The 27,584-nt window shown below is 41.6% G+C and overlaps 1 protein-coding gene across 1 annotated transcript in view; it reads right to left on the bottom strand.

Moving 5' to 3' along the window:
• KLHL14 (kelch-like family member 14) overlaps positions 1–16,270 on the bottom strand; it is a 46,932-nt gene extending 30,662 nt beyond the window's left edge. The window contains exon 1 of the mRNA XM_009586967.1: positions 16,153–16,270. Within this exon, the coding sequence (XP_009585262.1) occupies positions 16,153–16,255 (103 nt within the window). The 5' untranslated portion in view covers positions 16,256–16,270. The remainder of the gene's footprint in view (positions 1–16,152) is intronic.
• Between the last annotated feature and the right edge of the window lie 11,314 nt (positions 16,271–27,584).

Here is a 27,584-nt window from a genome sequence, read left to right as displayed (position 1 = left end):
CCCTCTCAAGGCATCATCCATCCCAGTAACACTACTTATTATTAAACCTGTATACAAAATACAGCCAAGCACTCCTTTCCAACATCCAGCTTCTTCCAGCCTCCTACGGAAACACAGATATCCTCGATCCCCCACACAGCACCTTCTCATGACCCGGCCCAGCTTTGTAAACTCCTGCAGACTCCTCTTCTTCTTCTTCATGGCCAAGAGAAGGAGAGCAAAAAGCCAGGATCATTTTGAAGTCAGTCTTTTATTTTTCTTTCCTGGTATGGGTAGAGAAAGTCCTCCTCCCACTCAGCAGAGGAAGACTACCTGGGGGCAGCTGCTGGGGATGCTCCTAACACGGGGCAGCAGTACCGACAGGGGTAAGCACACCGTCACTTCTCCTCTTTACCCCCAAAACGGGATAACTTTTTGCAGCCTGTCACAGCTGGCGCTGCACAGGCCTATATCCCTGCTAGTGTCTCAAAAGCCATTTTGAAAGAGCCACACGCAGGGGTACACCCAAGTGGCAATGCAGCACTTTATTAGGCAGGATTACACCTTAGCTTGAACTGGGAGATGAGCATGGGCAGACAGATTTGTGCTGCCCAACAGTATGTCCTGTCACATACCCTGCAGGTGAAAACTCAACTCAACCTTCATTCCTGATGAATTTGGATTTTCACCAAGAGAAAAAACAGATGAAAAAAAATGTTGCAGAAAAAGAAACACAAAGGAAATTTAAAAAAAAAGTGCACTTGAGGAGTTCCTTTATTAATTTATTGTAAAAGCACTGACAAAATGTGCAGTGCATCGTTACCAGACATTAATACAGACCAATCCAGTCTGAGGAGTTTGCAGTCTTCCTATAAATTAATATAGACTGAATATAATCCCAAATGCAGTGCATTTGCTCATATATATTCATATGGACACTGCTGATCCACATCTGGCTAAAATAAATGTGGTTTTACACAAATTAGGTTACCACTGATACAAACAGTTTTGATTCATACTACAGAGCACGAACAGATGATCAACGCAATTGCTTTGGTTTAGCACTGTGCTTGTGAAAGTCACCACTTATCAGCTGGGCTGCAGTAATTGCTTCTAGTCTCTTACAATTAGAAAAAGCCACTAGCTTAAACTACCTTAAAGCATTGATTGGATTGTTTAAAAGAGCACATTCTACCTTACATTTGTAACCACCTAGGAAGATGAGCACTAGCAGGCATTGTGGCTCAACTGGTGGGTGCTACCTTGGAGGAAAGTAGATGAGCTGGATCTCTTGCAATCGTTTGACCTTTGCAAAATTGCAAAAGATTTAGACTCAAAAGAATTCCACAGATGACAAACAAACAATAATAGCAACTACCTGCAAAATGAGCTGGTGAAATCAGCCTACTCCTTATGCCAGAGTACCTTATTTACAAACACTGAAATTTTTCACTGACTGTACATATCCCAAGAAGCAGTGTGGTGTTTTTATTAGAGAAATACCTTCGTTAAAATTTTGTAGAGTCCTTAAAGCCGAACTTTAGACATTGAGTCTTCAAAGACAGCTCCATATGATCAGCTATATACACACTTCCAAATTATAAGCTCTCTGATTTATTTTGTTTTCTGACATAAAGAAGTACTTTGTGGCGTTCTGCAATATGTAGAACCTCTGAGCGATTACAAAAACCTGTTTGGGACACTTGCTGAGATCCATGTCACTAGAGGTTCACAAATACATTCACTCCTATTGCAGCACCAGGGTGAATAAACATAGTTTTGATAAACGTGAATACTAAGCATTATTGCAAAAATCTTGTCTTCAAATCACATTACAAATCTTGTGGGCTTAGTTATTTGTTCCCTACTCTACAGTACAAGTGCTGATAACCCAAAACATTTTAAAAAATTACAATCCAGACCACTAAATCCAAGACACTACATATGCTTGATGCCCCTTCAATTTACTGTCTTCAATTTACTTTCAATTTACTTTTAATTTTCAACCATAAGATCAAAACCTCCCATTTAAAAAATAATCAGTTGAATCACAAAGCTTTGTCTTAATATACTAAACGTGCAAGATCAGAGATAAAATTGTTGGCAACTGTTAATGTAACTGCAGCAACTTCACTGAAATAATCAGAATTAGGTACTCAGGCTTTATTTAGACACATGACAAAGGGTAGCATTATTGTTGCACTCTGAGGGGACAGTCCCAGGGTAGAACTGTGAGTACTGAAATTGTTATGGTATGGTATAGCGATACCTGAACTAACTTCATGCTACTGACTTAGCCCCAGCGGGTGTACTCTCAGGTTCTCTTTTGTTTTAAAGGTCACAGTTGGTCCTTTTCAGCAGGTGCTGTACCCACTGGTGGCAGGAAACAACGTGTTACAAAGGCATATGGAAACAATCAACAAACGGGTAAATCAAATACTTCTTTCCAGATTTTTAGTATCTGTCTGTGGGTTGCTCCAGTGGACAAACACAAATCATTTTTAAGTAGAACGGACATTGAATTCGTAATAGATTCCATGGAGTGAATTTGGTCCACACAGTTCACTTTTCTTACCTTTAATAGCCCAGACTCTCCTTTGCTTCTGTTTTTTTCCTGTGACTCTTGCATGACATTTTTGCACCAGCCTCTAGAGCCCACCCAGGACGAACCCCAGTTGCAGAGCCAGCAGGCAGCTCTAGCGTCTGCCCTCCTTGCCCAACTACGCAACCCCCAACGAACCCAACCAACCAAAACCAGCCACTCCTCACCCTGCCTGCACCCTCCATGGGGTTCCTTACACCCAGAATTGGTGTGCAATTGTTACTCTTCCAGTACTGTGGTGCTGCCTCTACAGCCTTGCTTCTGCAAAGGGGAGGAGACTTTCCATCCCTGGCCGTGCACCTGCAGGCAGCTCCAGCACCCCGCTGCTACGTAATCCCCGCAGCACCCTGCAAAGCCTCTGAGTGGCAGGGGAAATGCAGAGCTCTCAAGAACACTTTTTCCATACTGCAAAAAGGTAATTAGTGACTTCAGAAGCAGAGGCAAATAACCATGGTATCATACGGTTAAATGGCCAGCCCTGGAAGAATTTTTTTCGTGAAAATCAATATTAGATGATAGATCAATAGAAGTTTTCTGTATAAAAACATTTTCTCCTGAAACAGCGAGTTTAGCATTATTCAAACAAATTCTCCTATTATTTAAAGATGTATCTTTATTCCTGTTGAACACTACTGTTTTGTGCCATGTAAAGCCAGAGGACTTTTCTCTAAGGGATCAGTTATTTTCTCTGAGGACAATGAATAGTCCAATACTGAAAGTTTCAAATGAAAGCCCTTAAGTAGCAGTAACTGAATCAGGCAGGCGCCTGTGCTGTTTTACCTGGGGGGGAACCCCTTTCCACGCCAGCCCTGCCTCTCTGAGAGGAGGCTAGGCTGTTAAAATCAAGCAGCTGGGGCGAAGCCAAATCACGGCTTCAGGAAAAGGGACGCTATGTCAGGGCTTTATTGCTGTTGTAAATCTTTGCAGTTAAGAAAAATCAGACTTCTGAGCACTGAAATGATCATTTCTTGGAGCTGCACTGGAGGCAGCCCGAGACCTCACAGGAGGACAGTGGCTCCAACCTTGCCGGGTGAGATGTGCCCCAGTGCAGAAAGCCCCTGAAACGCCCCGCACGTCAACAAGACTTAAGTTGGAGACTTGAGCACTGTACAAACCCTTACATGGGGCACCTCTGCCCTGGACGTATCTTTCTTTCCTGGAGCTGAAGTTAATGGGAGCCAGTAAATGCCCAGCTAATTCCAGCAGTTGTGATTCTGCTGAATAAAACTATGTTTAAAGGAGCTTGTGCAGACATTAGTGGTAATGCAGCTGGGAGACAAGGACTGCACGGGGACTAGCCAGAAGGCTGGGATTTGGACACCACAGATCATCCAGCTCTGTGCTGCTGGCTGCCACAGTGCTTAAAATAATTGTAGTTCTCTGGAGAGAGTATATGGATAAAACTCTGTCCTATGTTAATGCACTGTCATATAGAGTTGTTTACAGGCAGTACTTAGTAAAGTACTTAAGCATGTATTTAAACACACTGCTGAACATCAGTGTGATTAATACTTTGCTGAATTAGAGATATGATAGGAATACATTTTTCTGCTGTTGTAATTTTTCATTATATACACTTAGAAGCTGGTCATAAGGATTTTCTTTCAGTTTTACATCCAGCAGATGAATTAATTTGGGAGTCAAATTCTGCCTTAGTTATGCCTGCACAATGCCCTTCACATGCATGAGGGCAGAAGACTGCTCTGTGACCTTTAATTGGACTTCTTTTTTGTTAGTCTTTAATGATTCATCTAGGAAAAAAACACATCTGGTTCGTTCTTTCTGATCTGGCAGCTCTTTGACATTCCTTTCATGTCATTTCAATCAGAAAAGAATCTTTTACATATGGTATATATGTTTGTTAAGGCTGCGCGCGTACAGCAGCTCTAATTCTTGACCAGCAAGCAAGCAGCTGCTGGTAAGTAGAGATTGGAGCCACACACTCTGTTCTTCTGCATGTAAAACTGGGAGGAGAGGGATGGGAAGAGAAGAAACGTGGCTTTTACATCACTTATCATGGTAATTCTATTTAAATCTATTTTAATGATTTCTAATAACATAATTTGCCAAGCCTCCCCCCCTGAAAGTGATGGAAGGACATCTCTCTCTCACTTTTTCCTTTCCTGCTTAACGCAGGGAGGAACATTTACCATCTCCTAGTTTCAAGTTTTGGAGTCAAACCTTTTTTTTTTTCTCTTTTTTTTTGTCCTTTTCTTTTCAATAATCAGAACTCAACGCATTGGCCTGCCCGTGTACATTAAGGTGCTGGTTATTGTCATCACTGCAAAACAGTCACTCCACTCGCATCTATTTACTTTTTACTGACAAGGAAACAAGTATGATTTAATAGCTGTAGCCGTAGCCATCTCAGAGTTGAAGACTTTTTCCCCCTAAATTAAAGCTAAATTGTGTGCATTAAATACATTATCTACTTGTAACAAAATGGGAAATTTTAAAATAATTCAGTCACAGATAATTTGTTACTGAAAACAACAGGCTCACATCAGCCACTGGAAGCTCTGGGTGTTTGCTGAGCTCAGTGAGCATCCGGGTAGGCTTACCCGGGTTCACGGATAATAGACATTTACACAGTGGAAAAGATCCCGATTCCCTTTTGCCAGCTCCCAAGAAGCCTGAGTGGGGGTTTTTCGTGCCAAAGAGCCAGGGTGCTGGGCTCGCTCCCATGCCTCAGCCCTCACATGCAGTTCACACGGGTGCAGGTTAGCTCAGGGCACCTCAGCTGGAAAGCAGCCGCCCCCTCCGTGCCAAAAATACCGCCCGGCTTATTTCACGCACTGCTCCCCACAGGCGCTACGGACAAGAGCACCCCACGTCGGGCTTTTGCCACTCGCCCCAGTCCATCGACTCCACCTGCTTAGGCCTTGCACCCTCAAACACTCTTGTGACGTGACTTACTGCATTCAACGCCCTGCCTTGGTGTCCTGTCATAGAGACTGCTCTGGGGGACTGTGACAGCACCTCTCACCCCTTCATGCACGTTCACTTAAGGTAACTCACAGGAGCAGTAGGAGTCTTAGGGCCGCGCTGGAGGAAACCCAGGTGGAGGACCGGAGGCACCCAGCACCACGTGCAGAGGGTGGGCATAAGCCCCCCGGCAGCAGAGCGGCAAGCTGAGCAGGAGCCCCAGGTCCCAAGCCGAGGCCCCCACGAAGCCAGCACAGCGATTCTCCGGGGCAGCTCTCGGGGGGCTCAAAGCCACCCTTTTTTTTTTTACCCTGGGGGCGATCTATTCCCAAGCAGAGGGGGCGCAGCCATGGGGCAAGGCAGGGTAGCTCGTACTAGAGCTGCCTTTGTTGCTTCTGCCCGGCAAATACTAGAGGACATCACTTGTCTAGATTGATGGGAAGGCATATGTTAAAGCAATTAATTCATTTGCTCTAAAAGATTCAGGCCAGGCCAGGATTTGTACCTTTCCTAGTACTCAGTCTGATCTTAAGCAATGGGATTTCCACCATTTCCCATGGGAGATTATTCCACAACCTAATAGATCTCAATGTCAGGAAGTTTTTTCCTGATATTCAGCCATAATTCATATCCATGAATTATGAGCTACTGTCGACATCACACCCACTGAGGCATTCCTAGAGCCTGCTTCATTTAAAATTATATGCTCTAGTTATGCAGGGTTTCTGTGTACTAGGGCAAAATGCTTTTTCTGCAGGTTAATTCATTACTATTCAATTTGTTAACACTTTTTTCCTCGGTGTGAACAGTCATTCTGCAGTTGCATACCCTATAGTAGCACAATCGCCATTTGGGAGTAGAATCACAATACATAAATATGACAAAACAACATACCAAAAACCATCCCCATAAAGACGTATTAGTCTGTTCCTGCAGATACTTACTCCAGCATTCAGTTAAATGAAAGCAGTAGCTCATGCAACACCTGGTATGAGACAGAAAGCTTAGAAAAAACCCCTCTCAAGTCCGTAATAAATTTTATTTCTGTCTTAAACAGAGGGAAGGTGCAGGAGTAGGGGGGCAGCTAGGGAAGGGGGAAGGGATGGCGAAGGAAAGGGAGAAAGGAACTTAATCAAGCTGTGAGGAAATAGGAGAACTGAAAAGAGAACGACTTCCTACAAACAATGAGCCACCACAACGCAGTAAGGACATATGACAGCAAATACAGTTGAGGATGCAAAATGTGCACCTCTTGCCATTAATAGCACTTACAAAACTGAGAAGGCTAAGGCAGGTTTCTGAAATCTGTATTACAAATAATTGTGTACAAAACACTCCTTGGAAGGAAGCTGCTTTTTGTTTTAGGAACACTTGAGAGGAGAAAATTTATAAACCATGTATCAATTTCTCAAAGAAGTCTGAGGATTTCTATGAGAATTTTTTATGATTACATTCTGCCCAGCTAGCGGTGCTTTGCCATCCTGTTTGCAACCCATTTGTACACAAATAAAACGTCACATTAGATACTGAAAAAAGGGAATGCTTTCTAAAGTAAGCAACTAGAAACACACCAGAGTTCATTTTCACCTCCATACATGCCTAGCTCCCATTAATGCTACATAAATCCCAGAGCAACTAGATAAGAATAAACACATAAATTTTACCTGAAATAATCTAAGAAACAGAAAGCCATGTTTGCAGCGAGCACTAAATTCACACAATGCCACATAATTTTGCATGGAAGTTACTCCAGATGGCTGATTTTTTAGACACAGTGGCCAAATAGTATTAAGGGACCTACACAAACAGATCTGGTGGGAACGTTTTTGACAATATTTCCTTTCACTAGAAATTATGTGACTTTACTGAAATCTGTATCTAGCCAGGTGAGACACTTGCTTTGGACAGAAGACAAGACAACGCAGCTCCCAGTTCCTACTGCACCAGGATATGTGTGTTCATAGCAGACACAGGATGCCCATAGGCTGAGATGACTCGACATGTTGCAGATCCTCTAGGGCTGCATTAAGCCCTATCTGTGCTCTGTTGCTTACCTGGGTTTACCAGTGAAGTCATAGCAACTTCTTATTTGTAGCTACGCAGTTTCTGGTTTGCAGTTAGCCTTGCAAAGCTGGACAAAATTTTCTTTGGTGGGGCTGTGAAATACGCATTGGGACATACATGAGGGATTCGTAAGTTAAAAAATTGTACTCTGACTTGAGCAAAGCAGGGACTCAAACCTCAACTGCCTGCCTCTTCCCCACCCTACAAGAGTTGTTGAGATGAGAAGGGACGTTCTGATACAACACTGGTTTTGCAAAAACGTTTGAAGGAATTTGTTTTCATTTTGCCTTAGAACAAAGCTATAGAAGTTGCTGCAAAATGGATCGGTCATCCTCAAGCCACCTGTAAAGATGCGTAACTCAAGTTGAAAGATGAGGTAGAAAAAGGTAAGTTCTAGGCAGAAGGTTTTGAGTCAAAGGTTTTGATGTATTTGCAAGGATATAGCAGGGAGCGGCACCTCCAGGAACCAGCAGCTTTCTTTGTAAGATGTCTCCAGAGAAGCCTGACATCAGCATCTGCTGTGGAAACGGCACAGATCATCCAGTAACTCACCTGTCTTACACCTGCCGCATTCTTACTTGGGGCCACCCACGGCTCGGCTCTGCACTGTCTCGGTCCCCTGCCTAAGGATGTCTTGGAACAGGGCTGTGCCTTGTTCTCTTGTCCCACTCAGGTTTTCAACCACAAACAGTCCTGGCTGAGCAGAGGCAGGGAACAGGACATTCTGGACTCTACCTGAAAGTAACTGTTTGCCAGTGGAGTTTCTGAGGATGAAGGTGAGTAGATTCAGACATCTTTGTATATGCGGAAGGAAAGGAACAGCCTGGTTTCCAGAGAGGTGGGTGTTCACAAGTCCATAACAACGGGCAGAAAGTAGCCAAAAGAAGCTGAAAGACTACTGAGGGCTTTAGCACAAACAGACTGAATGCAGTGGTAAGACTGGCCGTTTCAAAGACACAGCATAGCAAGATATAAAGGCCCTGGGAATACAGGAAGAGAAAGCTATCCAGAATCTATCACACATCACACTTACAAATATGAGGGGACTATGCAGAACAATCTGCTTTATAAATAAGCAGAAAGTCTCAACTGAAATGATAAAAAAAAAGTTAATTACACTAGCCCTTCATTTTCTGAGGTGAAGTGAACAGGTTGCTTGGTCAAGCCAGGCACAGAGTACAGAGGTTATCACAAAAGATAGACACAGTCAAGTAACACCTATGTAAAGGCAGAAGCTAACAACATTGTAATCAAAAAGAAAAATGCACAGAAAGAGAGCCGACATTTCTTGAAAGTCCTCTCAAATGGTAGTGCAGAAGAAAACAATATTGAAGGCGTAAATACAGCATTCATTGTGAGAACATGCTACATTTTCACTCATTCTTAGAGCTCTGTCTTGCTCTTAGGTACGCAGGCGTGCACCATTAATGGCACTTGCATGGTTGAATTCCCATGCATCATCCTCAGAATGGGAGTTGTGGCTAACCTCTAATATGTCACATGTAAAAAAATACTCTTCACTATATTTCTGTTTCTCACTTCTATATTCTCACTTCCCTGTATGTGTAAAGCATGTGGCTTACTGGCAACGTGTCTGACCACATTGAGTAAATCTCCTAAATCCAGGATTAAAGTTGGACAGTCGTACTGATCGGTCAACTTCTCTGTGTATGAATCTCTCTTTTGTGACTGCACTTTTCTGGTTTCGAACCGTTTAAAAGGGGCTAAATATAAGAATGGAAAATATAGATGGAATTTATGTTTAAAATTAGCTTTTAATGCAATCACTATGTTTATTTAAGAAGGAGGATACATATGAGCATGTGCATACATGTACATGTACTTGTACAACTTCTACATAGATCTACCACATTTATTAAATCTGTCTAGTGGATAATACCAAGACTTCTGCCTTAGCAATATGCTAATGCTTGCTCAAGCTTTTCAGTGCAGTGCTGAAACCATCCTCGACATAGCACTGACGCAGTAGCTGCAACATCCCCGACTGCTGGATAAATGGAGTAAGAGACGTGAAATTTATCAGGGCTGCCAAGAAGTGTTCATCAAGACACATTTTTGATTAACATAAGTGTGCACTATTCTCACAAGTGACAAAAAAAGGGGGAAGAAATTATAACTGGCATATGTCAAGAAGTTCAGCCAGTCCATCTGACTCGACTCACTTTTTGCAAACACCACTTCATTTATTCAGTTACCAATTGATTGGGGCTAAATTGAAGGAGGAAATCTTTGCTTCTAACACACTATCATTCTTCTAAAAAGTAAAAGCTCTACAGTGGACGAATTTATTTACTTAAAAGACGTAACATTTCCAAAGGTACAATATGTGCCAGGCATCTAGTGGTACTTAAACTGACATTTATGCCTTTTAAAATTTCTCCCAAGAACCTCTGATGTGAGCATATAAATCATACTGTCTGTCTTGTAAGTAACCAACTTGGAAAAGAGAAAACAGGATAAAGCACTCCAGCACATGAAGGACCAAGAAACTCTAAGCGACTCCAAAGCCATTTCAGAAAAACAGAGGAACAGGACTTTTGTTATTAATTTGCCCAGGAGGGACAAAGTATCATTCTGTGTAGGAAAGGCTGACACAACTGAGCATCTCATAATTACCAAAGAGAACAGAAGAGAAAGAAATGCAACCTATTCCAGCAGAAATGATGAAGGCTGGGGAGTGGAGTGACCCAGGTTCTCTGATGCTGATTATGGTATGAAGCAAACCATTCTACCTTCCCTTTACTTGACTCCCCTGTGGGTAAAATACATAAATAATGATGCTGAAAGGCTTTCTAGAACCACCAGTATGCCTAAGGGCTGGCTGACACTCAAAGTGTTGTTACTGAAGATGGAAGACTGCTTTACAGGAGGCCATACTGTCACAGAACATATTCAAGGGAAATTTAAAAAGTCAAAATAACAGAAATAAAAAGATGTTGTGTTCAGACCAGACTACCTGCAGTGGCGATTGCCTCATGTGGAAATGAAAGCACAGCCAACCTGGGGAAAGAAGGAGAAGGCAGACTGCCTTTATCAGAGCATCAAGGATGAAAAGGTTACTGGCTGCTTGTTATGATCAGCGAGTCAGAGGAAGACAAATAAATGACAACTCCTTGATATTGTGTGATTGCTGCTGGCATGAAAGAGAGAGATGGAGAAGGAAATCGAAGTGCCTGATTCATTGTTTGTCCTTACACATGGACCAAATATAGCAGAAGTAAATATACCTAGCAAATGGCAGGAAGGTCAAGATAACTAAAATAAGACTAAGGGATAACTAGGAAAAGAAATAACCAGAAATGGAGCGCTGGTCATCCTGATTAAACTCTCCAGTCTGGTGACCTTCTGGACATTTCCCTGTCTTTCCTGTCCAAATATATCACTTGTATTATACTTTTCATTGGACAATGACATTGGCTTTTACACTGGATTAAAATCCAAACCTCGTGCAATACCTAAGCATAAATGCATTATTGCCCATACGTGTATTTGCCACTATTTTGATGCTCATTGAATCCTCTCAGTGGTTTACACAGATGATGTAGTTAGCTAGGGAGGTAAAGGAATGTTACAATTAGCATCTTACTGAAAAACAAAGTACCAATAGGAAAGAAAGATCTACTGCAGCTACAGCTTCACATGGATGGAACGTGCCATGTAAGAGTTCAGTAACATTTCCAATATTTTACCCTTTTGTGCTTTACAGAAAAAGAAATTTTGCACTGAAAGGAGGATTCACTGTATACCTCGAAATCTGTAAGACAATTTCTCTCCTACTCACCACTTCTAATCAGACAGATGGATACATTGCTATGGAAAAAATACAAAAAAAAAAACCCCTAAAACAATGACTGCATCATTTTTACTTATTTCCTGCATTCTCTGTTCACGTAGCAAGAAATTTAATTCCAGTTGGATCAGTCTCTTGTGATATTTTTTTCTTTCATTTAATATATTTTTTAAATGCTTAGAGGCATTATGACAGAAAAGCATGTATTTTTTTGCCCTGGTTTATACCCATCATCCTTACCATTACAACAAGACAAAAGCATTAAAGTAAAATTAATCATGTCAAAAGATTTTAGCAAAAAACAAGGGAGACCATGCATAAAGCATCACTTTGTCTACTATGAAGTCACGCTCTGATTAAAAACATATAATGAAAGTGAAAGTAATACATCATTGCCTTAGCAGTAGGGTTTTTGGGAGAGCTATGCAATTCTGAACACAAAAAATCTTTATAGGCTCTGGATTTTGAAATTTGCAATAATTATAGAATTAATTCTAACAAAACATTGTTTCACTTCCTTAAAGTTTAATTAATCTTAAACGTTGCAGTTAGTTAAAACAAACAACCAAAGGAGTTCTAGGATTAAACAAGGACTCCTTGCAGGACCGTAGCTGGTAATTAAAACCGAAGCAGCAGTGGCTGGTTCTGAGCAGAGAGGCACGAGGCGGTGACCCAGAGACCCCCCACTGCCCCACATCCAGTAAGTAGTTATGAGGACTGAGAAATATCATGGCACAATGAAACCCCATTAATAGAGCAGAACTTTTGCTGTTACTAAGGACTGTCAAGCACCCATCAGCCGTTCAGTTTGTGTCGCTGGCAGTGGTAGCCTGTTGCTGCCACGTGACATAGGTAGCACCCAGTTAAAAAATGAACTGGCGTTTGTGCACGTGTAGGCAAGCCTGAAAAGAAACCCCACAGTGAAGATCTGTTCACTGTACTTTGCCATACAGTCTGTAAACGCCCCTACTTTGCTCAGGCACGACTGTGCAGTAAGTAGTGTTTCAAATTAAACAGCAACATGCACATTATGAATCTCAGATTAGGGCTGTGCCCACATCAAGTAAAATTAGGTGGCAGAAATTGTTTGTAAAATGCACTTACTTTCTCCTTTTTTTTTCTTTTTCTATTCTTTGTTGCCAACATAGAAAAAAAAACTTTCTGAGAAATACCAGACAGGAAAAATACACAGTAATACTAGACTGTGAAAAATCTACCGATCCCTCGAGCCATAGCATTCTTGCCTATAGATGATGACATTAAAAAATTGGAAATGGGTGCATGCTTCCCCTCCTCTTCTGGATCTATGAACAAGGCAAGTTGTTTTCCTGATACCTTTAGAATTACTCCCATTAGTACTGATGCATTTGGTGCTTTGGCTAGCCAGGCAGAGAGAGGTGGGCAGTATCCCCTGCCAACAGATCTAGTCTTGTCGCGGAAACAAAATGAGATTGCTACTCTGCTGAGCTGTCATACTCAATAGCTTGTGCTGCTCCACCTGCAACTGTCTTCATAGCTCCAACTGCAGTGCCACGGCTTACATGGAGTCAGTAGTTTCTGATGGTTGATCTCCTGTTCCTTATGCATCACACAAGGCAGGACACAAAGCCCTAAGCAACTGAGTGGTTGCAACAGCCACTCTCCACGCTGAGAAGGAAAAAGGCAACAGGCAAACAGCTCCCTCTCAAACGGGTTTGCAGGCCCTGCTGAGTAACTTCTGGGGCTCCTCTCAACGGAGGGTGACAAGAGGAGATTCGGTCTCCTCTCATCCGTCTCCTCCTCAATGACCCTGCCACTGCACCCAGGACAAAGTGTTTGCAAGCTTTTTTCCCCACCTTCCCTACCCCCAAATGCCACTGGCACAGACAGCAGAAAATGAGTAATGTAGATGGGTCTGGAGGAGGGAAAGGGGAACTTCTGTGCACATTTACATTGGATCAGTAAGCCTCTTCAGTGCAAAGCCTGGCTTTTTGTTAGTGCGTGGGGGAGTCTACTGGAGGGCAGAAGGTTAAAGAAAAGACTTTGTAAACGTTTGCTAGTACAGGAAGAAATCAAGTACACCTAAGGCGATAATAAGATAGAACATCGTAAAATACCAGACTACAAGGACTGAGATTCTTCCCATCACAGAACCTTATGAGCAGGACACGGCTTTTGCTCTACCCCTGTTCACTAGGGAGCAAACTCCTCATTTGCACTGATGAGTTGGGGGTGAACTGCAACCACAGAACTGACAGCACTGTCTAAACAAGTAAAAAAAGAAACAGAAAAAAAATCTTCCTCCTTTGCTGCTGATTGTACATTTCTGATAAGAATAAACAGACCAATTATTTTCCAAAACTGTCGACTGGGAGAGAGGTGAAAGGGTAAAGTAAGGAAGTAAATGTACTTCTTCCTAAATTGCAAAAAGTACATGAAAAATAGAACAATGTCCTTAAATTCCCACACACCGTAAATGTCATATTATGTCGATACAACACCATGACTGCACTGACCTATCACCATGTTATAATGTGATTAGTTTGTGGTCTTCCCTAAAACTGCTCAGTCACAGTTCTTCAAGTCCCTGCACTCCCATGCTGTATAGTCCTTCAATGTTTTATGGAAAGGACAGGACAAAAGTTCTACTCCAACTTCCACTTCCCATCCTCTCTTATATTAAGTTAGAAAATAAAGCAGGGGATACTTGAAACTCTTATTTCAATTTTTTTAAAAAAATAATTATTGCTACCATTTGGTGAGTAGTAGTAACATTTTCTAAGAAATCACGCTTGTTAACATTTAGTCTTTTTCAGTGTGAAAAGACATCCTCAAACAGTAGTCCAGGCCAAGAAGGCATGCTTTTCTAGCAGTTTTTATAAGAACAGGATTCCTCATGTCACGAGAGGGCTGTGTATTTGACAGCCGCTGTCTCAGCCGATAGTGAGACAGATCCTGGGACCTTCAGGACTACCAGTGCTGAGCACCAAGTGAACATGAGCTAGTTAGGACTGTAGCAGATGCTTTATCTTTTAATCACAGCACAGAAGGTTATGTGCATTAACCACAATGGAAAGAGATTTTTTTGTTTACTATTTGTTAATATTTGTTAGAGGTAATGCAGAGAAGACTACATTCTTTTGATAAAATTACATAAAATTCTTCAGGAACACCTCTCAACACCACCATAGATGGTGGTGTTATTAAAATACTAGCAATGGAGTTTTAACCAGAGCATTTAGGTATCAAGCCTCTGGGTCCAGTCTCCCACACTCTTGGAGACAGCATCACAATGTAAGTAACCAAGAACTGGCTAAATTTCATTCTTACATAATCTGACACATCTACATATAGGTAAGATTCGGAATAAAGCTTTTCACTTTAATTCAGTCGAGAGTTCAGATCTTGAAGCAAGAGATCCATTTCTCCTGCCATCCTGGTGAGCCACTGGATTAGACACAACAAAGTCAAAAAACCTGAACACTTCTGCCTCACATAGTATCACTGATTTTTCACTGACTTACCATCTTCAGAATTTTCTTAGAAGTAGCCTACAGAGGTGAGTATCATACCTCATTATTCTGAAAAATGTGAAGCATAGTATGTTCCCTAGTACAGATGCTGTAGACTTTTGTAATGTACAGTTCATACAACCTTTTGTAATTGTCATTCTTACACAATACCCCCAACTATTAGTCCAGGGCATCTATACCTAAGCAGTCTTTATGCTGCAGCACTTTGAGAAAGGTTCCTAAATTTTCCAACAGAGAAAGCAATTTGCAAAGGCATCATTTCAAGTCCTGCATCATAGCAGTCTTTTTAATTCTTTTTCATCCTAACCTGTGCATATAATATTAATGTGGATATATCCCATTAAAGGGATGAAGAACAGAATTCTGTAAAATGTATTTTACTGGGCAAAAAAAGCAGGTCTATTAGGAAATCCAGGTTTTACCAGTTGTCCAGTTTTAGAAGTATGGCTTTGATTTATGGATCAAAATTGCTCATTTATTATTTTATCCATACTGCTTTGGGCAATTTTGACAGTTAAAATTTAGTTTTATTGACCAATGCAGCCAGTTTAGCCACAAGGGGACTAATGCACACACAGCCTGCTGCACTCAAGAAGCTATGATTTGATTCCATGACCAAGTCAGACTGGGAATCGCAACCAACATAACAGTAAGTTCCAAATCTCGATGCTCGAGGCAAAATACTTACTCTAAAACACAATCAACCTTTAAAAGAAGGTGGGAAAGAATTTTGTGATAGGAGCCTCCATGCACTGTTTATTGTAGCTGCTATATTCCACCAATGCTTCTGTCAGCAATGGACGCAGAGCAGTACAGAGGAAATCTTTCTTTAATGATTGTGGACAACAGATAAAGCTGGAAAAAGGAAATGAAAATGCAAAAGAGAATCAAAGGTGTGCTCTAATACTCTGGCTTACCAGGGATCTGGCTCTGAGAAAACTGTCTCGAACATTGCCTTTTTTTTTTCCTAAACCAGATTTTATTCATATGTACATAAATATGCATGTATTCATGTTGCAGTATGAAAGACTTACAAGTTTACTTAAAAAACTTACTGGAATGATTTTAAGCCAATGTTAATTTAGGCCTATCCTATTATAAAATTAGCATGTTCTGCAATCTCAATTTATTGCTCCATTGTGAAGCCCCTTGTGATACATAAACAAATCTCTGAAGAGAAACAAATCAATAAAGTGTCTAATTTGATTAACCATGTTTTTAAATTCGTCAAGACAACTGTACAAAAATAAACCACTTACTTGTCAGTATTTTCCACGTCTTCTTTTCATCATCATAATACTGAACCAAATTGCTGGGAAGCCGGTCAGGTCCGGGAGGCAATCCTCCAACCAATAACAGCATTTTCTTATTGGAACGAATTCTTCACCCAAAACAAGAGGAAAGATGAACAACCACATTACTGAGGAGTATTTTTAGTGGCAACAAAATCATAACCATCAAAAGAATGTTCACTGCTTGCAGTTTTCTATTTCATTTTTTGTGTTTCTTTCCCCAATCATGTCTCAACAATTTTTTGAACCAAGCAGAAAAATGATCAGAAAAGCTGCATATCTCTCTACTCATGGAATAATAAGCTTCCTTTATGCAATTTGTTAGAGGATCATTCTAGAACGACCTTTTTCTTATATTATCCCTTTAAATCATCACTCTTTACAGCTGAATACACATGAAATGCTCTGGAGTTGTACTAAGGTTAAGCATTAAAGTTGCATGTCAAAAATCGTATTAGTCAAAATCATTATTATAAGCCATTCTACACTCAAAGAACCTTGAAAAAATTAAGGTTATGCAGAGAGTTTGTGAGCCAACTCTTTAATCACACACTGAACTTCAGATATATAGTTTAGTACAATTAGCAGCACTGGGCTAATGGTTATGGGTTAAATGCTACTTACAAGCACTTTTGTTTGTTTAATTCAGTCCAGACTCTTGCTTTCACTCTCCCCCTCCGGCTCCCCCCCTCCTCTTTGCTCTCCCCCTGTGCACCACTGGCTATAGCAACACCAATTGGTAAAAATGAGACTGTGATGTTGTTGTGAGCCTCCCCAGAGTGGAGCCCTGCCAATGCTTGCCACTGATCCAGCGGCATGAACCTGCTCAACTGTGCAAAGTCACTCTAATTCCCTCCCTCTGTTTTTCTACCTTCTCCCCCAGGGGGCAACCACTGAAAGGAGTGACTACCCACCCATCAAGAGCTGGCAATTCGCTGCTATTAACCGTGACCGTGATTCCCAATCTGCCTGGCAGTTCTTAAGAACAGGACTGCAATGTCTCATATGCAGTAAAAGCGGTTATCTGCACCCTGGCCTCCGACGCTCCACCTGATGAATGTACGGTTTCTTTGCAACATTAAGGGATTTAGCACAATTGTAAGTGAAAAGGGGAGGGGAGGCCCAGACCCCCAGATGAGCCCTGATGCTTTAATAGTCGCTTCGCATATAATTGAACTTTCATCAGTTATACTAAACTTGGGTGTGATAACGCTGAAATAAAGGTCTGCGCTCAAAATGTTCCCGTGAAGTAGGAAGGTGACGTAGCCTGGAAAAAATGCGTCGATACAAACGAATGTGCAGGGGGACCATGCATTTGATGGAAAGCACCCTTGCCAAACACCAACATTTTTCCAAGCACGACAACATCACTCTAGCAACCTGCGTGTCAGACTGCAGCAAACACTCCTGGCCAAGAAAGGTACAGAATGCCACAAACCAAAGCCCACCACCACAGCTGCACACCGCGGGGTCAAACCGCCACCCCCGAGCTCCAATCTCAGCAGTGCACTCCGGCAGCAGGTGCTTTACCACCGAGGCACACCGGTGGCTTAGCTCCAACTATTACCTAGACGGTGTTGGGGACCCGCCAATTGACATTTGTACCAGGATTGCATCCTCTCTTCAGAAGATTGGGCAAAGTGAACTAGGTTGTGCTGTAGACATGCACTACCCAAAAGGAACCTCCTTCAGGAAGGGCGCACGCAGCTGAAGGCTCGATCCACACAATGCTTAGGAATAAAACCTTTCAAATGGCTATCCAAAAGACAACTACAGACTGAGATACATCTATCACTAGGATAGCCAGGGAATTATCTGGCAGATGGCCTTGTTTGTTTTTAAATGGATTTAGGGCTCGGGGAAGGTTCTGAATTGACAGCGGAGGAAATGAAACCCTCACTGCAGGGGCAGGAGCTACACCGTGGGGGCAGTGATGCTGCAATATTCTCCTACGCTGTCCGACCCCCCTGCTTCGTTCCCAACTTGGGGGAAGCCCCTGCGGTCCTTCAGGCTTTCTAACAAGCCAGCCTTTGACCTCTGCACTGAACCTGCTACGTAGTGTCCAGTGATGACTGTTGCCTGCCCACCAGCCTGTACCTGCGTAGGGTATCTGGAACCGTCTCATGATCACTGTCGGCACCGACTCCACTCAGTGAGACCAAGCTCTGGGAAAGCTCTCATGAGCACTGCCAGCATCTTGAAACATTCAATGTCCCCGGTAAAGTTTTTAATGAGAGAACCTTTGATAAAAACTATGCAACACAGGAGTATGATAAACTACTTTTGGTATGAGTTAGGGATGACTGCACACGTAACAAGTGGCAGAGCAAACCAGAGCCATAAGTCAGTTATGCATGGCCATCCCTAACGATAGAGAATAAATTGTTTATTCCAACCCTCTTGTGTTGTATGTTATATCACAATCAACTCCCTGTGTATTGTAAAATTCAGAATGCCCTTGCAAGGTTTACTTGATAAAGGAGTTTATTTTGATTTTCATCTTTCATCTGTAAAACTCCCTTCTAACTCCAAAGCACTGTGAAAAACCAATGAATGGCCAAGGCTCAATAGTTAAGGTGAAGAATGAAATGTCAGATGTAACTCTGAGTTTCCAGACTTTGGCAGCTGCAACTATGCTTAACATTACTTTTTCAGCTAAACAATCTGAGAAGCCACTGTTTCTTGAGAAGGAGCAGCACGGCTATATGGGAATGTTTAAAAAATATTTAGTATTTTTACATGTTTAAAATGGGAAGTAGCATGAATAGAAGCCCTTAATAAAAGTTTAATAAGAACTTAACAGCCAGCACAGTCTCTACCAAAAGCACAGAGAACTCCCACATGGCAAAGAAGAGGCGGGTTCTTCTACTCAAAGTATCTAATTCATCTATACTGAGAGCTCTTCCAGTGAATCAAGTGAAGATAATACAGTGACTAAAGATATGCAGGTTTTAAACCAATGTGTTTTCTTGGAGCTCGTTCTGCTTTTTAAGTTTTGGTGTGAATTGCTACATTTTAGGTTTTGAAAAAAAATTTTCTTTATTACATTATATTTGTGTTTCATATTGCACTAAGCAGTACTGTTAAAATCTTAAAATACATTCTAAAATATGACAGACATGGAGATGATCACTGCTTATATGCAGAAGACTTTTCCAAATATTAGTAAAAATGTAATTCAGTGAAACACTACGATGAAGGCAGGGTTTAAAAATATGTGCAATACCTTAGCAAGATCAAGTTTCTCCCTTTCTCGCATTATTACATGTTTGCTATTTGGATAACTCAAGATTACCATGTGAAACGCTCCGCATTATATCTGAAACACTCTCTTTTCAGTCCTTATTTCACAGTGTGATATACTATCCAGTTACATACTGTGGTTCACAGTGTCCCTAGCAAGGCTATTATGATTATCTTGTGTTCAATTAATAGTAGTGGGTCCTGGTCAGGGAAGGCTAAAATAATGTTAACCGTGACCAGGCAGGCTGATGTCATGGCAAAAAGCTGAGATAAACTTACCCATATCTTACCCTGAAAGCATTTCTTATACCTAGAATCCAAAACTCTAGTTCTCATTGATGAACATACACTTTGTTTTTATTCTACATACATGTTGCAGTGTCTGTTCTGCAAAGATTTTAAAACACTTAATTCACCTTAATTTTAAGTTCCTGGGTACCCCATGTGGTGTGAAATTTATTTTGTCTACTTACAAGACTGGAAACCAAAGTATATTTTAAAGTCAACATTTCTGAACTTGTATCGTTTCCTTCAGGCACACCAACCCAGGAATTCGAGAACTCATATAAGTGGCTTCGTTTTGAGATGTTGAATACCCATCAACATACCTAAATCCTACTCACTTCAAAGGTAGCAGCATGTTGTGGTTTAACCTGGGAGGCAGCCAAATACCACACAGCCACTTGCTCACTCCCCCCCCCGCCCCCCCCCAGATGGGGTGGGGAGAGAATTGGAAGGGTGAGAGTGAGAAAAAACTCGTGGGTTGAGATAAAGATAGTTTAATAGAACAGAAAAGAGAATATAATAATAATAATGATAATAGAATATACAAAATGAGTGATGCACAATGCAATTGCTCACCACCCACGCTGACCGATAACCAAGTAACAACCGCTACTTCCTGGAACACGCCTCCCATTCATACACTGAGCATGACGTCACATGGTATGGAATACCCCGTTGGCCAGCTGGGCTAGCTGTCCTGGCTGTGCTCCCTCCCAGTCTAGCAGAGGGTAGTTGTCCTTGACAAGGTACTTCGCAACAACTGAAAACATCAGTGTGTTATCAACATTCTTCTCATACTAAATCCAAAACACAGCACTAGGAAGAAATTTAACTCTATCCCAGCCGAAACCAGGACACAGCAGATGTGCATCAGCTCTAAAACTCACGTCACTAGTCCATAGTCTAAACTAACCATGGATACACAGGGCAAAATGCTGAGCCCAAGAGAGTTTATCAACTCACAAGGAATCAGTAGAAAAGACAGTAACAGACCTCGATACTCCTGACAACCGCTCCCACCCAAAACTCTTTTGCAACCTTGATAGCCTCATGTTAATGGAAAACACATGAATGGGAAATACTCTTCTTGTACATTGTTTTTCTTTATTAGCATATTCATCAATCTTGCACTGATGGGTTTTCCTTATCTGGGCAGTTAGTAGCAGTTCATTCTACCAAGGCTGGCAAGAAAACAAGCCCCAACAACAACAGGTTTGCTCCAGACTCTTCCAGTTTTTAAACAATACAATAAGGCTCCCCTCTCTGCATTAGCGAATGCAAAAAAATCGAAAGAATACAATGATGAAGTGGCAATCCTGTGGTTCTTATGCATTTGGTGTAGTGTTACACATCAGAAAGAAAACTGCATCTTAGACATACAGGTGATCATGGTAATCAATTAAAAAAAAAAAAAAAAGACTATCCAACTATACTTTCCTCTTAAGTCAGGGCTATAATAAAACCAAAAACCCTGGATCATTAATCCTCTTTTAATATAGGCTATCATCATGGCTTTGAGTATGGAATGAGCCAGGTGGCTCTTCAGACGAGGGACCTCACAGACATGGGATGCCTGGCTCTTGCTTGAGTGCTGACCCTAAACGCAGCAGAGCCAAATCGAACTTCAGGTTTTTGCTCACTGAACTCGGGCGCAAAAACAACCAGCCAGAAGACCAGCCCAGATCCAAGAGCAGATGAATGGATAGTGAATTTTACCTACATCCACAAATCTCATTACATCAAAGGACTTGAGAAACTGGAGGCCGACACATAGTGATACTGTCAAAACAAGAAGTAGCAAGAATCTCAGAAAAAGTGGCTGTATTAACCTGCAGCAGAAACAAAATAATGCAGTGAGGTTTACATACCAATCTCAAGGTAATAGACAAATGCTGTCCCAATTAGCATTTCAGTTGCAGACCTTTTGTTTGTTAACTACTAAAGACTTAACTTACTCTTCAGAAACCAGGACGGTCCTTAGCAACCCTTTTCTTCTAAAAAGGCATCTGAAGGAGTGTTGTGTCCAACAAAAACGTAATGGAGAATCTAGTTGCAGTCTGCAAATCTGAACTGATGCTGCAGGCATCCGTTTGCCCGTGACTGAAGAAACTGTTTTGCCATCACGGAACATGTGATGGGATCTTTGACAATTACCTTCCCCACTCCTGGATAGGCATTTCAGCGCAAAAAAAGTGTCATATGAAAACTGCTTATTTCAATGGATTTTGGCTTCCACAGTTGACTGCAAAGATAGCCGTGGTTAACAACATATATTTAATAGAGAGAAAATATCATTACCCAGGAGTTTAACTGTGAACTTGATGAAAGCCGTAAGATACAATGTAAAATTTATTTTGGATGGAGAAATTTTGTGAGGTTTTGTTATCACATAAAATGAATTAATGAACATCACAACCTATAGGTGAACAGGCATCCAGAATCTCTTCCTAACCTTATAGCACTGCCAGGGGAAGGACCTGAGCTCTCACAGCTGCCAGACCAAGTCCTGCAGATCAGACTTCTGATGGAACTTTGACCCACCAGGAATATCTTTCTCCTTACGAGCAAAGCACAGACCTAGAAGAATATCCTGATTTTGTCAAAACCTAAAGCATGCTGAGGTCTCTTGCAAATTATGACCAAGAAATTATTTAGGTTCAAAATATGTTCAAAAATATGCTGAATGTATTACTGTTGCGTTATGAATGGATTTTTCTGACTTCTCTAAGGCACACCTATTGCCCAAGGCACACTTGAAAGAACGTGAAAAAACTTCCTATTAATACTGTACCTGAAAACCAGTCTTATCATTTACTTTAGTGCCACGAAGATTTTGGTTTTCATCTTTTCATTCTCAATGTGGGCATGCTTAGCAGAAGGCTCCGAGTACAAGTTTTCATTGTAGCAGAGCTCTCCGTAACGTTCACTGAAGAGGTTCGGTGATGCCCAAGAGACACACGCTCTCCTGCTCATTTAATACATGTTGCTGACCATTGACAGACTGAAGTTTAGGAACATAAATACTAAGCCGGGAGTGATTTGCTGCAGACATTGATTGTTGATTTTGTCCTCTGAATCTACTACTGAGTCTACAACTGAATCTACTGTTTCTGTGCAATGCATTTTTTTTTAAATAAATGCATAGAAAAAAAGAAGAGTCACTGTTTGCTCCAACAACAATCTTTCCTTTTTGTCTCTATCTAAAAACCAGAAGTCTAAGGGTAAGCGAATCTTTTGTCTGACAGGCCACACTTAACTATTGCAAAGTTACCTGAGAAGTTCAAGTTTCCTTTATTTCTACAGTTGCCAGACAGTTTTCCATCCCCTGTATGAAAATAACTTAGAATCTGTTTGGAGCTCTGAATACCCGATTTCTCTTTATGAATCCAATCCCACTGCCGTTACTAGTTTAGAATGGTGTCTAAGTAAATCTTGAAGATTTTTAAAATCAATGTCCCTTCCTTTTGGGATAAGAGCCTCTGAACTAATAGGTAGCTTAGGGGTGGGCAACTATCCTGGAAGAGTAGCATGTACCATCAGCATTCCTTTGGGAGGAACACACAGGAATGTCCTTCTCATCTGTCTCCCTGTATTACCAGCTTATTCTTCATGTTGACAGGAGACTGGTACAGGTCCCCAGAAAGATGCTCAGGAGCTTTCTCATACAGAGTCCTGCCAAGGTTGCTGTATTCGTGCACAACACCATTTTTCCTTATATCTTGAGACAGGCTTTAATAGATGCACTGCCTATTTGAGGTCATCAATAGTTACTTCTATAGTTACAATATCTACACAAATAGATCATTTGAACACAAGTCTTTAAATTCACTGAGATCTGAATGCTAAAGATATCCTTACTAGCCACACAGTGAGTATCTGAAGCATTTGAATCAAAAGAATTTTACGAGGAAACCTTATATTGGTAAATGAGTCACAAAACCTTCCGTGTCATGAATCTTATTGGCAAAACTATGGAAACAACTGTTTTTCCATATTGTTGGAAGTTCTGAAAAACCATAAAGAAATTCCCTTGATCCTGAATACTTTTAAAAATAAAACTAAAGAAAATGTCAAAGCTAGATGCTTTTGCAATTTGCTTTCCCTTCCCTACCTCTTTTTTTTGTTTGTTTGTTTTAGACAGAGGTGGTAAAACGGAAATGTTTACAGAATGCTTCCGGGTCGTGAAATCCACATTTTTCCCCTAGGAAATTTCAATCGACTCTTCTTTTTGATTTTCAGACTATGAAAAGTCAAGAAGGCCCTTTTTTATTTCATTCTGTATCGGATGTCCATGACGACAGGAGGTCTCTGCTCAGAGGCTGTGTTTTCCCCAGCTGAGTCTCCTTCTCCTTAGGAAGCTGAGGAGAAGGAACACAACTTGCTGCTGTCTCACCCAAGATGGTTACCTGGTTACTGGTTACCTTTTCCACTGCCTTTTTTTTTTCTGAAAGGAGGCAGCAGTCAGGGAAGATAGGAAGAACCAACTGTGGCATCAACTTCTATTTACTTCCAGCTTCAGTGCAAACTAACTGTTTCCACTGAACTTAGCAGCTGATAATATTTACTCAAAGTTTATTGTCTGCTTTCCAAGGATACAGCAAGGAGTGTTGACTACTAAGTACTAGGCATGATGGTCTTTAAAGAAAATTTCAGGAAGGCAGCAAATATGAAAAATGATGCCAGAAAGTATCTACTAATGGATTTCAACTTCCCATATTCTTTAATTTCTTTAGATGGTCCTTTGGTAAACCTGTAATACCAGACAGGATCTGGTTCAACAAAATCAACAACAGAGATGTTTACAGAGCAGTAGAGTCCAGCTCAAAACTTTCATTCAGGATTCCTATTAACTTCCCTGCTCAATCTTTTCAGGCCATACTTTGCACAGGATAATGACAAACTTTGCTCTGATTTAGAAAACTGCTCTGATTTTTAAAACACAGGAGTTACTTGAAAAGATAAAATAGTGTTTTTACAGATTATGAGGATTTTTTTCGTAATGTGAGTTTAACAGAACTAAAGCTTTTTTCATGGCAAACTATTTTCTGTTGATTTTGTGTTCTCTGTTTGCTCTCCTCACTCCCCTTGCCCCCAAGGCTCGTTGTACTTTCTCTTCAAGTACAAATCCAAACAATTACACCGTCGCAGCTCTGTTCCATTTACTGCTCAGCAGTTCCAGACTCAAAACGTCCATATTCTTCTGCTATAAGGAAAAAACTATAGTGACCCCAGGCCACAACATGCCTTCAAAGACCCTCTCCTTTCTACCTCCTCTTTCCACATGAAGGGGATGCACATCAGGCAATGAGCGAACGGAAGAGCCTCAGATAGGACAACACGTAGGTAGCCAAGACAGGTGTGTGTGATGCTCACCATGATCCTACAGCACTCCATCTGTAAAAGGTAGGCCCTAAGTGTAAATCATACCAGGAGGACTTTGTTTGAGAGGGAACTTCCTCATCTAGGAGGCTCTGCACTACCTCTGACTTACGTTCTCCCTGACAGGACAGTCCTGGATTGTGTTGCCAAAGCATGGGCAAGAACAGCACAGGACCTCATGGGAGACAGCTCCACTCTTTTAGAGACCCACAGGATTTGTAAGTGAGCTGCACAGATTGTTGCAGGGGCTGGAAAGGGGCATTTTTGCTGAAGTACGGCATTTGAGGAAGAAGTTCCCATTTTCGCGGGCACTTTGCCCTCAGTTTGAGTGGTTTTGTAAAATTGTTTTTTTTAACTTAACTTAATTTTCCCTCTAGAACAAGGCTGCTTGAAATCCAGTGAAAGATTTCCCCTCCTGGAAAAAGAGTTTGAAGATGCAGATGCAGATACTTCAAGCTACTTCAAGTGCTAAACGGTGACGGAAACTCGAGGAGCAGCACAGCCCAACCAGCTGCAGTAGCCTCTGGAGATCCAAGCTGAGAGGTCTGGAGCAGTCGGCATTCGTGTGTGTGGGGTGGAAGGGGCACTGAGGGACCAGGGGCCATGGTAGCAGAGGATTCAAGAGAAGGGACAGGCGAAGGTGAAGCTCAGGTAGGTTGGCTCTGGGGAAAAGCCCTATCTGGCAGAGTGGCCTGAGAGCAAGGAGGAGCCTAGGCAGACTGGTCAGGGAAAATGAGTAGTTTGGATGTTCAAAAGGCTTTGAAGTAGGGGATTTTGAGAAACTGACGTTCTGGAGCAAGAGAGAGAAGGAGGTAGGGAAGGAGCTGGAGGTATTGGGACTATGTGTCGCCTAAAGACATAAATCAGGAGGGGCTGGCTGTCCACAAAGGAGACTATCCCAACTAGTACCTCTGACCAGGACATGGGGGAGTACCTGCACATGGTACTTGGCACCCCTTCTTCATCTATAGCTGTTGGAAAGATGGTTGCCCATAAGAAAGGCCATTAAATGCTCTTCATAAATTGTGTTTCTCCTAAAGAGTACTTATAACTGGGCCAAGAAACTGGCTATCACCTATGCCACCGCAGCTCTCAAGGATTTTACCAGCCAGGAGATACGTGTTTTCAAGGCGGCTCCCAAGGACTGTCCTGACCCACAGCAGTCTTTTTAGGACAATGGTGCTGCCTCTGACCGTAACCTGAGGTCCAGGCCTCCCTCCCTCTTCGATACTCGACATCTCTCCCCTTACACTTCAGCACTAGCCTGTCTCCAAAGGCAAATGAATGCACATAAGGCAAGTAAGGCAAGTAGGTGAGACTAACTAGGATTAAACTGACTACAGGTCTGTGGTTCACTTCCCCGCAGCCTCTCATGTGTCAGTCTCCCTTCTGCAGCTCAGCTGAGAGAGTCCTGGCACAGGTACAATTTCCCGATATTAATTCAGGCACGTAAGACCTGATCCAAAGCCCACTAAAATAAACCAGAGCCTCACATTCACTTCATCCACATCGTAATGCAAATGTTAATAATTCACATACGTTTTAAGGTATGTTTTTTATCTGGATGTTAATTTGGTGTCTGAAATATTTCTCACTTGCAATTAACCATGAGCACAAATATTAGTTAAAAATCCGAATATTGGTGCCAGGATCACAAAGGGACAGGCAGCTGCTGTTACTAGAACACACAACAATGTATTTCAGTGAAAAAACAAACAATTTTTTTTTACAACCACCAAACATGCTCTACTGAGACCCTACAAAAAATCTTAGCAGAAGAAGAAGTCAAATTGAACTATAGTCTGTGAGATTTGTAGACAAATAGTGTATTCAAGAAGGAAATTATTTAATTGCCAAGGGATGTAACCAGTTTCTTCAAATTTTTAATCTGCTCTGTAGAAAGTAAAACAGACTGGGTATCTATATCTTCCACATAAACGCTAGCGTCTCACGCTGTTCGTCACTTTACATTTTCCTCCTTCATCAACAGTTACCACCTTCCTACTGAGTGAAAACTGGTCATATCATCTTCATCACCTGTCACTGTTTAATTTGCTGTCACTTTCACTAATAACACCTAACACCAAACAGTCTGGATGACACCCTCTCCCTGTTGAAATTAAAGAAAAATAGAACCCTCTTTCAGCAGGACCAGAATCTGCACTTCTAATCTCCCCAAGGTCTAGTAGTCCAGGGAACAAAAGTATAGAAAAACAGCTGGGTCTGTACATGCTGTGACTTCGCTGAACCCAGAAAACAGCATGGTCAGGCTTAGCCTTCTTATTTCTTTGTCTTTTTATTTCCCTCCTTTCTGTTTTACTCTTTAATTCCATATTTCCTGCCTACAACTTTTCCCACCTCAGGTCACTTGGTTGATCCCTGTCCATTTTTCCTCCCCCACATCTGAAATAGCTTTTCCAGAAACTGAAAATACTCAGCTGTTATTGACAACAGATGCTGTTTCTGCCAAGAATTAGGTTTTTTCCTTTTGT

Source organism: Fulmarus glacialis, unplaced genomic scaffold (assembly GCF_000690835.1).
Source record: "Fulmarus glacialis isolate BGI_N327 unplaced genomic scaffold, ASM69083v1 scaffold8761, whole genome shotgun sequence".
Classification (NCBI taxonomy): domain Eukaryota; kingdom Metazoa; phylum Chordata; class Aves; order Procellariiformes; family Procellariidae; genus Fulmarus; species Fulmarus glacialis.
Note: the sequence above shows the minus strand (reverse complement) of the source record. Positions and strands in the feature narration are given on the sequence as shown.